This window comes from Cololabis saira, chromosome 7 (genome assembly GCF_033807715.1).
Source record: "Cololabis saira isolate AMF1-May2022 chromosome 7, fColSai1.1, whole genome shotgun sequence".
Taxonomy (NCBI): domain Eukaryota; kingdom Metazoa; phylum Chordata; class Actinopteri; order Beloniformes; family Belonidae; genus Cololabis; species Cololabis saira.
In genome coordinates, this window is record NC_084593.1 from 38,417,695 (window position 1) to 38,428,507 (window position 10,813).

A 10,813-nucleotide genomic window follows, 5' to 3' on the forward strand; every position below is an offset into this window, starting at 1 on the left:
GCGCGCTCATGAGTCCTTCAGACCGGTAATGATAGATGTACACAATGAAATTAGGGATTTATAGGGCAAATCAACCGATGCTGTTCTCAAAGTCATGGTTATAGACTATACATGGTTCATTTGTGTGTTTTTTTTAATTAAAGATAAAACGAGTCATTTTTATTTAAGATGAGACACCCCAGGTTAATAGGCTAAAATAGGGTAAAAATGTAAATAGCAGGTATCACCATGAAACTTCCCAAGTTTATTACTTACATTAAGACAAATATTTTTTGTATTACAAGTTTTGTCAAGTATTATGTTTAAATATGTCAAATATTATGTTTAAATGTGGTTAATTTACTGCGTTACACAGAGGCTACGCCGTAGGCTCCGCGGCTCCGCGCACCCTACGGCGTAGGAGCCGCGGAGCCGCGGACTGCCCACTGCCCACTGCCCTGCGGGCACTGCCCGGCTTCGCAGTGCCCGCGGAGCTGCGGAGGTGCAGCTTCCCCGGGAGCACTGTCATAAAATAAGCTGAGGATTAAGGGTTAAGATGATGTTAAACACATGACATCTAAAACTCCACGGCACCGTCGCAACAACTACGACACATCTCTCTCCCTGCACGTTTGCTCAAACCTGATGGAGGTCAGTTTTATTGTGAGGTGGGGATCTCACGCCACAAGCTCATTTTGTTAATATTGACCCTCATTTAGTCCCGTGCAGGGCGCTGCCTCCAAATGAAAGAGCAACAGAAGAATACATATTTGAAGTGCGTTAGGTGTGTGTGTGCAGGAGGATCTCAGTGGAAACACCCACACCTGCGCCTCCGCGGAGCCGCAGATGATCTACAGGATCATTAGAATGCTTATGAATGTGGTCGAAAACGCAGATCTTCGGTTATGTGTGGATGCAAATGTTTTTATAAACGGAGGGGGGGAAATATTCGTTTTTAAAAATACCCGGCTACGTGTGGACAGGGTCTTAGACTTGTGTTATTCCTGCCTGATATCTTATTTTCACAAACCATACACCGTTGGCTACAACGGAAATGTTTAAGTACAAGAATGACAAACCATTATTATTCTTGCTATTAAACATTTCTGTTTGGTGCAAATTGGCAATGCAATGTGTTTCTGAGTGATTATTCCGCCGAACGGCTTAGTTTCAGCCATCCTCGTTCCCGAGACACACACGACCGCGCTTTGCGAGTGCACGGCACAGCCGTGACGTCACGCCCAGAAAGAGACTTTTCTTTGACTTTTCTGGCCGTTATAAAACATTTTTGACGGATATAAAGTCCATGACTTAAAAATATAGAATACAAAGATTAGTAATTGGTGGTGATTACAGCTGGAGGTGTCCTGTGAACAGTTTTAGAGGCTTCTCTTTTACTATTGCGGTCTATGGGAAAAAAGCTTTCTGGGCCCCATGGGATTTTTTGTTGCAGTACCGCGGCTGGCCACTGGAAAAAATCGGCGTGCCTGCTGAGCGCGAGACTGGGGGCCTGGTCAACACGCATGTTTCTTTCCTTTGAGTATGGGTCTATCGCGTAATTGTCGCTACGCATGGGTTTTACTTCATCTGGGTCTTGTAGTCCTTATAATGTTTGGTTTCATTAGACTCAGTAGATTCTCCCCTTTCTTCTGACTACAAACATGGCCGATGCTGCTGGCTATACGGTCATTTAACCCACCACCACTTTTTAAATGCCGTATACGTAACCTTTCTGCACATTAATCTTCGCAAATCTTTGCTCTTTTTTGTGGATCTTTAGGATCTTAACTTTGAGCAAAAGTTGAAAACAAGGAAGAACTAGGACTGGGCCCGGCAATATCGTTGAAAGTCATGAAACTTTAAATCGAAGCCGGAAATGATGCAATGGTGTTCATCTTGCCCTGGGGGGCCTCATATTTTGGCCACGCCCCCTCCTCAACCCTACTGGTGGCTGCGTGGTGACGTCACGCGCAGTGCTCCAGGACGGCCGCGGTGCGGGAAGCAGATAGTTTTCATTTAAGCTTCTTCGTTGACCTTGTCGCTTGTTACGGTGACCGCAAACTGCAGAGAAGACCTGACAACCACACGTTCCTGACATGTCCCAACTGTCCGTCCTCCCGATGAGTGCTGTGCACGGTTCAGGTTTCAGCTTCACCAAAGGTAAGCTTATACAGCCTGTAGCCTGCTAGCACTGCATGAGTGTTTATGTCTCCAGTTAACCGCCTAGTCACAGGAGTTGTCTGCAGGCTGTGTCTGCGTCTTTATTCTGGCAGAAGTAGGTCTGGGTCAAGGTTTTAAAGCAGCCCTTAACAAACTTGCTGATCCACATTGGTGACTTGGCTCTAAAGTGAATCATGTGATTCTCAGTGAACCTCAAAATATAATCCCCCTATTAAACTGGTGGTTGAAATGAGATGCCAATAAGGGCTCCTTGTGTCAGTATCAGTGGGGGAAAGTTTCCAGTCCCATGCATGCACAACAGCTTTATTCACGGCAGGTGTTTAATAACAATGCACATATATCTTTGTACTTTTCCCCCTGCAGAGCATCTGTTGGTGGCGTTGCCTGTGGCAGTGTTTGCAGCAGCTGGAGGTTTCCTTGCCGGCCGCTACCTGAGCAGGCAGGGCTGCAAGAAGGCTCAGGTCAACACATCATTCAGCAAAGACAGTCCCAAAGTGGTGCACAGCTTTGACATGGAGGACATTGGCTCCAAAGCCGTGTACTGCCGCTGCTGGAAGTCAAAGAAGGTTAGTGTGCGGTCCCGTTTTTCAGCTTTGTGAAATGTCCCGGGCCGAGATTCATGGTGATGCTGATGTGGATGTTTTCCATGTTGCTCAACTGTCACTGGGTTACGACGGCGACGCAAAATTGCAACCTTTGGTCGAGTGATGTCAAGGAATAACAACTTGCGACACTAGGGAGCGTCACCGTTATGTCAACATTAGTTGTATACAGAAGGATTAAAGGGTTAGCAGTTATTTAATAAAACATCTTTATAATACTTAAAAGACAAATACCTTCATAAGGAAGCGTGTAATATGTTTTAAACCCCACAATGACACATCCAGCTTGATTATTTAACCATTAAATAGTGAGGTGCTGCTAAATCTGCTGTCCAACTCTGAAAGCGAAGACGACTTTCATCGCTGAAGATCTGTGGACTTGTTTGTTCAAATATAACTCTGGTTTCTCTCGAGGTGACGGCCCTATAATCCGCGGTATAAACCAGCGTGACAAACGTGCCTTTACAGAGGTCGATACTCTCACCGTCTCCAGCTCAGTGCAGCTTCTGGAGTGACGACAATCAACATGCATGTAGTCTCACGCAGACAAGTGGGTGTAATCATCATGTTTGTGGGCGTGTTACATTGTGATGTGCACGAGAACTCTGCTGCATTAGTTGGCCCACAAATGGCTTAGTTGTATTTTAACTTCATTAGGTCTTTTGGTCCATGTCGGGGGCTGAACAGAGGGGGGGGTGGGAGATACTTGTGGCTCACCGCTTGTTGTGATACAAATCAGCAGACGTTTGGGGGAGGGTGTGCTGTGTGGTTATTCTCTGTAACCTCACATGGAGCTGTTACTACACAGCTTCATAGCCTAAAGTCATTACATATGATTTGTGGTTTTCAGACTGACTAATACAACATGCAATATAAACTATGCTAAATTGGGTCAATCTGATTGTACTGATAGAAAACACAACCGTGTTTGTAAAGCTGTGCAACAATTTCTGTAAGAGGGATGCATTGAAATGCATTTTTTTTGGTCTTTTAAGATGAATCATGAGCAAAAAGGTCCCTCCTGAAGTCTTTAAAGTCACTGACGATACTTGGACAACGTTGTTTTACCGCTCATGTCGTTAGTTAAACATATATACGGGGAATAAAGCTCAGAGGAAACCCAGGTGACCCAGAAGTCTGGCTTCAGCAAACCTCAGAACCACAATTTGATGCAGAGCAGCTGTACTAACATTTTAAAATGTTTGTTTATGCAAAATGTAGTTTATTTATAAGGCACGTGTAAAACAACAAAAGTTGACCAAACTACCATAAATGGAACGTGGATGTCTAATTAAACTTTGGCAGTGAAATGAAGTGAGTTTTCAGTTTGGATTCAAAAGTCCCCACAATCTAATGTGTGACGGTAGGTTGGTCCGCAACTTAGGAGCTATTGCAAAGATAGTTTGTAGCCCGCAACTTCCTCGGGACATCTAAAGGCAACTGATCAGCTCTCCTCGACAAGGAGATTTAGAAGTTCTGTGAGGTACGGAGGAGCGACACCACGTAGGACCTTAAGAACAAGCAATAGGATTCTGAAATCCAGCGTAAAGGAGACTGTGAGCCGGTGCAGCAGCGTTCTGCACCAGCTGCAGGCGCCGCAGCTAAGACTGATCTCCCCACGTCTACAGAGTTACAGCAGTCCAGCCGTGTTGTAATAAAAGCCTGGACGACTTTCTAGATCAGTGGTGGACGGACCAGGCTTGAGTTGTCCTCATAGCCTTAATGGATTAAGAGAATTCTTCACAACAGAGCAGATCTATCAAACTTAAAAGCGCCATCACCGGCTCTTAACCGAGGAATGACATTTCAATCCAAGGGGCCCCAAAAAACGAGGTTGGGGTCCCTTGAATGCCCAAACCCAGTCAGTGGCGACTTTTAAAGGTGAAACTGGATATCTGTCAGGTCTCTGGTTCGTGCTGTGGGTAAGACTGAGCTGGTCCGCTGGCGTTTATCTGGATCAGCGCGTGCCCACATGTCGCCCGGTCCAAAGTCCTGACCTTGATTAGCCTGTTTTCCTCCCGTCTCGTTTGTTTGTGTCCCTGCAGTTCCCGTACTGCGACGGCGCCCACACCAAGCACAACGAGGAAACCGGGGACAACGTGGGACCCCTGATCATCAAAAAGAAGGATTCCTAATCCCCCCCCCCCTTCCCCGACCAGAGAGCCCGGCCCTCCCCTCCTCGACTGCCCACCCACACGCTGCTGTCTCAGTGTCAGACTGACCACTACAGTCCCACACTGATGCAGCCACAAGAAACTGTCGGAAATCCTTGCGATTTCACGTATTTAACTATTTCAAGAATTATCCGAATTACTTTGAAATCAAGGATGCTTTCAGGGCAGATGAGGGAAGGACGTTGACAATCAGTAGAGTCAGGCGTGGTGGTATTTTAATCAAGCCCATGTGGCGTTTGTTTAAAAGCTCACGGGTATTGTTGCCTGTTGACTGCTGTCACTTTGTCCCTTTTTTCCTCGTTGGCTCTGGCCGGCTCTTGTTGGGGAGGAACAGGTGGTGGAAACCTGAACCTGGCAGGCCCTCGGCCGGGCTAGTGTTTCACCTGATTTCAGTACAGGCCTTATATCTAAATCTACATCTGAACACACAACCCATATGAATGTTACTGCAGAATGAGTTTGTTTATGTTCGTCATGCTGCTGAAGTCTAAAGAAACTGAAGTTAACGCTCGTCTTTAAAAATGCTCGTGTGATTCCAGTTTGAAACACCTCTCTTAGGAGGAGGCTCTCGTGTGTAATCTGTAAATTGATTTTCTGCCATCTGTGGTGCTTGATTCATTGTTCTGTACATTGTTAATAAAAACTTGCTGAGTGGTCTGATTTGTGACGTTCACTTATTTACGTCTGAGACCGGGTTCGTGTGCGGATTTGGTGGAAACTTCCTCTTGAGGCTGCAGAGCGGCGAGCTGATGGATCAGCGGGATAATGAGTAAAAGGCTGTGTGTGGCGACTGCAGTGGGGCTGTTTGAGTGTGTGTGTGTGTGAGAGTGTGTGTGAGTGTGTGTGAGTGTGAGTGTGTGAGAGAGAGAGAGAGAGAGAGAGAGAGAGAGGTCTTGGCTGTGGGGGGCAGCTGTGCTGCAGTGTCCACCAACACCAGTGGCCATTTTAAGACGCAGCAGTCTCCTCTCTGGCCGCTAGAAGACGCTGTGTGTGCACGGATGGTCCAGGCCAGACGGTGTAGTGCCGTGGGCCCCTGCTCCCATAGTGACACGCACACACACGCACACACACACACGAAAACGCACGAGGTGTCTGGCTGCGTGCCAGATGCAACGAGGACTCTCAGAAGAGGTGGAGTGGACTCCACCGTCCCTGCGTGAGGAGTCACCTCCATCAGCACAGCCGCCTTACCGGGGACCAACCACACATTTTATTATGGACGATTGCAGTTCACGCGCTTACAAAGTGGAGCAGCTTTATTTAAGAGACACACATCTGCACATAATTCAGTTTTCATATTTGGTCAATATCTTATTTTTATTTTATTGGTTCTTATCTATCTATATAAATATATATCTATATACACACATTTCATTTTTCATTTCATTTTATTTGTTATAGAGGGACAATGTATTATTAATGAACATTTAAAAAATGTAAATGCACCCAATTGTAGCCAAAAGGCTAATTTCCATTGGCAGTCCCTCTGTCATATATATATATATATATATATATATATATATATATATATATATGTATAAAATGTGTGTATAAATAAATATATTCATATATTTATTTTATGTTTACATTATGTGTGTGTGTGATCCTGTAGTTCTAACAACACATGACTCCAACTTCCGGTGTGGGTCAACTGTTTTTATTATTTTACTTCTGCTCCAGTGACACTACATTAAAACATTAAACTGCAACATGTCCTTCACTTGCCATGGTTTGTTGACTCAATATTTCATAATATTTGCACGTGGGTCCCTGGAGGAGCCCTAGAGACCAAGTGTATTGTAATACACGCTTTATGAATAATACTGAAGTGAAATAAAGGTAAAAAAAAAAACAGGAGACAGAGTTGAGATCAATAGAAAACTGACCTGTATTTACCTATTTAAATATTTGTGTTTTTTTTGTTTTATTTGCTGTTGTTTCTTATTTGTACTGTTACTGTAAAGCACCTTGAGCTGCGACTTTCACATGAAAGGTGCTATATAAATAAAGTTTATTATATTATTATTATTACCTCAAACACAGTGAATGCAACTGATGTGATTTTTATTTTTTTAGATTTGTGTAAACATGATAATAAAACTGTTCAGCACCATGCTGATGTTGTCATGAGTTTTGATCATTTTCAGTACTTTTGATGCGGTCATGGTTCTGGTTGTGGCCGCCTATGACAGTATTGATCCCGGGTCTGGCTGATCCCGGCCCGGTGGCCCCGGTCCTGGAGTGTGTCCTGGTGCTGGTTCTGGAGTATATTCTGGAGTATATTCTGGACTTTTCCCGGCTCTGGTCCCGGCCCTGGCCCGCTCCCAGGAGTGTCGGGGTCGCTCTGACCAGCAGCCTCGGCTGCAGAGTCCACTTCGCATTTTGAGCGACGCCCCCAAATTCCGTGCAGAGTGTTTGCAGACCCTCCGGGACGGAGAGGTGGAGGAGGAATCGGCAGCGCCGCCGTCCACATACGCTACAATCCCCACGCCATTAGTCCCTGACTTCACCCCGTCTCTGACAGGAGAGTTCTCCAGGATAATAAAAGGTAAGAGCGGCCCGTGTTCCCCCCGGTCCCCCGCGGGCGGAGGCGGCTGCAGCGGCTCCGTGTGTCGCAGCGGCCACTCGGACGCTGGTCAGCCCGATCAGAGCCGAGCTGAGCTGAGCCGCCGCGGAGCCAGTCCTCTTACCTAACCCCCAAACCGCGCCGGATCCATCGATCCGGACCCCGCAGGATCGAAACCCTCGTCGAAAACGAGCCCGAAGTTGCTCGGTGTGAACATGCGCGTCCCACGCTCGGCCGGAGCAGGAGTTTCCCCTCAAATGCGGACCGAATATAGCCAGCTCCTTTTTTTATCCACAGCAACCGCATCGTTGCGCACCTCGCTCCTCGTCGTCGATACCAGACAAAAGACAGCCTGTTTTTTTACGGTCCCCGATTCGGCCCCTCTCTGGTGGCTTTAAGCGTCGGCTGGCACACATAACAACAGTCGTCAAAATGTATTTGAAAAGCGCGCTCCACATTTGACCTGCGCATATGCGCATATCTTTGCATATTGTTGTCGCTCTGTTATTGATTGCATTGATATACCGTGAAATTCTTAAAGGGATACTACCTCCTGTGTGCGGAAACCCCTGCCAAGCCGTGCACTGTCAGTATACGTGCGTCTGTTCACATCTGTTCAAGTAGTTTTTATCTGTGAACCTCCACATTTATGTTTTTAAGAAGCCTCTTTGGCAGCGTGGAGTAGTTGTGGTTCCACACATACATCCTCCTCCTCCTCGCATATGCTCCCCTGTTTACTTTCCTTTCTGAATGTGTCCATGTAGCATTTCTTTTCTTAATCTTCCTGTTTTTGTCCCCGGCTGGTTCCCTAGCTCTCCAGGACTCCTCGGCTGCTGCAGAGAATGGGAATAGGGACACAGACCAAGGCTTGCCATTTTGGCTGAAGTAACAGCAGGACAGTTGTCAACCCCGCATCGGCTTCAACCCCCCTCTCCCTCACCTCTGAAAACGCACACGAACGCACCAGGGACAGACACACCTCAACCCTAGCCACGGCTATGTCCACCGCAGTAGACATCGCTGGCCCTTCCTCCCCAGACCAGGCCCACAGCAGCGCCAAAATCCCCAACGAGCCACTGAGACCCAGCCTGAAGCGCTCCAGCCACCCCTACAGCCTCTCCCATTACATGTCCACCCCTTCCCCTGCCGTGGATGTCAAAAGCCTGATCCAGCCCTCCCCGGCGGAGCAGCGGGCCGCCCAGGCCGGCCAGACCAAGCCTCGCCGGGCCCCCTCCTGGCCCGACATGTGGGAGTCGCCCAGCGGGCTGCACCTGGCCCACGCCGCAGAGCTGCTGATGCGCGCCGGCCTGCTGGCTCTCACCCCCGCCACCACGGAGCAGGCCAGCCTGGGTGTGACGCCCAGCAGCCAGCCCGCCAAGAAGGAGGTGGCCGAGGCCAAGGGAGGAAGGGGAGACGGAAGGGGAGACGGAAGGGGAGACGGAAGGGGAGACGGAAGGGGAGACGGAAGGGGAGACGGAGAGGGAGGCGGGTCGGGGCCCGAGGAGGAGGAAGAGGACTCTTCTGGATGTAGCACTGACTTCCAACCCTTCCTCGGTGCTTGGTTTCCCTTCAGCCCCGCTCTGTTCCCCATGGCGGGCTTTCAGATGGGGGGAGGTCACTGGAGGAGCGCGGCCATGGGAGCCGAGAGCATGGAGGGGATGGTGGCCGAGGGCTACTCCCCCGGGTCCCTGGGGGGAGGCAGCGGAGGCCGGAGGAAGAGGAAAAGGTGCGGGGAGTGTGTACCTTGTCGACGTCAGACGAACTGCGAGCAGTGCAGCAGCTGCCGCAATCGCAAGAGAGGACACCAGATCTGTAAATACAGGAAGTGTGAGGAGCTGAAGAGGAAGCCCGGAGGGCCCGGGTTCGAAAGCAGAGTGTCTGGGTTCGATCTAAGGGGCTCCGACTTTACTCTGGGCCTGGCACAGGAGAGGAGCAACGGAGCCTTGGACGGATAGTAACTCCTCCGTTTGGCAGTCTTTGTCAGAGGATGCTGGTTGGATGATTGTTTGGGAGCTGTAGTTTCATAAACACACACACACACACACACACACAGCACACCGTGTCGACATGCTTAGACTGTGGTACAAAGATCTCTAGATCTGGTGATTTGTGAGGGGCTGCAGCTCCACTTAAGAATGTCCACACTTGTTCCCATCCTTTCTTTTGACAATCAGTGAATTGGAGAGGAGAAACGGATACCAATGTGTGTCAATATTTAGATGACAACAAAAATGCTGTACATAGTCTGTAAATACCTGGAAAACATTATGTCTTTTTTTACATTGCTTTCCAGTTTGGATGTAAAGTGCTTCAACATACAAGAAAGGAGCCAGACGTTTTGTTTCTAATGGGGAGTTTTGCTTCTGTTGTCCTGACATTAACGCATCAGTAAGAAATGAATGAGTTCAGCCTTGGCTAAATTATTTCATGTGCAACTTGTACTGTATAGCTCTGTTTGCCCTTTTGAAATAAAAGAAATTTGCCATGTGCATTTGTCTACAAGCTTTATGCTACGCCTGCGTACCTGTGTTCATTTTTAATTGGGCGTATGTGTCTGCTCGCAACCATGTTTCTGCTTGCACTCGCACATGTGTACGCTCGTGTGTGTGAGAGAGAGAGAGAGAGAGAGAGGTTGTGTGGATTATGAGTCACCTAATGGTGTGGCTGAGAGCCTTATCGCAACCCCACAGACGCATACACACAAGCACACCTACACGCTGCTTTGGCAGGGCCGGTGTGTGCACTCATGTACATCTAAACTTGACGTGAACACATGATCACAAATTCAGAACACTCAATCAAGCTCCCCCTCTCTCTCTCTCTCTTTTTTTTTCTCACACGCATGTATCACATCATGCGCACAGATTTTAAAGCAAATACGCAGCCAGCTGGACTGAGGCTACAGGGTGGGTTTTTGCTTGTTGCCGTAACGATGGCTGATGTGATAAGACCTTCTTCCTCGGCGCCACACTCCAGGGGACCGCAGGGAAGACGTAACCATGGAAACGGCCGGCCCGAGGTGTCACGCTATAATTGGGCCACGGCTGCACTTCCTGTGAGCCTTCAGTCAGGGGGATCGCAGAGGGACTGTGCGCGTCCGTGTGTGTGTGAGTGCGTGCGTGCATCTGTGGGGGTGGGGGGTTTTGTGTGTATGTGTGTGTGCGTGTGTGTGTGTGAGTGTGTGTGTGTGTGTTTGTCAGGCGGAGAGAGAGAAAGCGCTGCACGCCAGCCAACGCAGGACACTGCCAACTCATGGAGAAAAGCAGCGAGCTCCAACATCATGCTATTACAACGCTGCCTCTGAATGAGAA

At 48.3% G+C, this 10,813-nt stretch overlaps 2 protein-coding genes across 2 annotated transcripts; both read left to right on the forward strand.

Annotated features, from left to right (window-relative positions):
- Nucleotides 1-1,936: 1,936 nt before the first annotated feature.
- zgc:110843 (uncharacterized protein LOC541492 homolog) lies at nucleotides 1,937-5,596 on the forward strand. The gene is made up of 3 exons (XM_061725848.1): nucleotides 1,937-2,139; nucleotides 2,524-2,726; nucleotides 4,808-5,596. The coding sequence occupies exons 1-3, from the start codon at nucleotides 2,076-2,078 to the stop codon at nucleotides 4,895-4,897; spliced, it is 357 nt and encodes a 118-aa protein (XP_061581832.1). The 5' UTR covers nucleotides 1,937-2,075; the 3' UTR covers nucleotides 4,898-5,596.
- A 1,728-nt stretch (nucleotides 5,597-7,324) lies between these two features.
- cxxc5b (CXXC finger protein 5b) lies at nucleotides 7,325-9,991 on the forward strand. The gene is made up of 2 exons (XM_061725849.1): nucleotides 7,325-7,484; nucleotides 8,315-9,991. Exon 2 carries the CDS (start codon nucleotides 8,501-8,503, stop codon nucleotides 9,455-9,457), a length of 957 nt encoding a protein of 318 aa, XP_061581833.1. The 5' UTR covers nucleotides 7,325-7,484; nucleotides 8,315-8,500; the 3' UTR covers nucleotides 9,458-9,991.
- Nucleotides 9,992-10,813: the final 822 nt, after the last annotated feature.

Excerpts from the sequence above, each read along its gene's own strand:
- zgc:110843 (XM_061725848.1), top strand. The coding sequence starts at position 2,076 with ATGTCCCAACTGTCCGTCCTCCCGATGAGTGCTGTGCACGGTTCAGGT. Across the intron at positions 2,140-2,523 it reads AGGTTTCAGCTTCACCAAAG|AGCATCTGTTGGTGGCGTTG; the intron begins GTAAGCTTATAC and ends TTCCCCCTGCAG. Across the intron at positions 2,727-4,807 it reads GCTGCTGGAAGTCAAAGAAG|TTCCCGTACTGCGACGGCGC; the intron begins GTTAGTGTGCGG and ends GTGTCCCTGCAG.
- cxxc5b (XM_061725849.1), top strand. The coding sequence starts at position 8,501 with ATGTCCACCGCAGTAGACATCGCTGGCCCTTCCTCCCCAGACCAGGCC.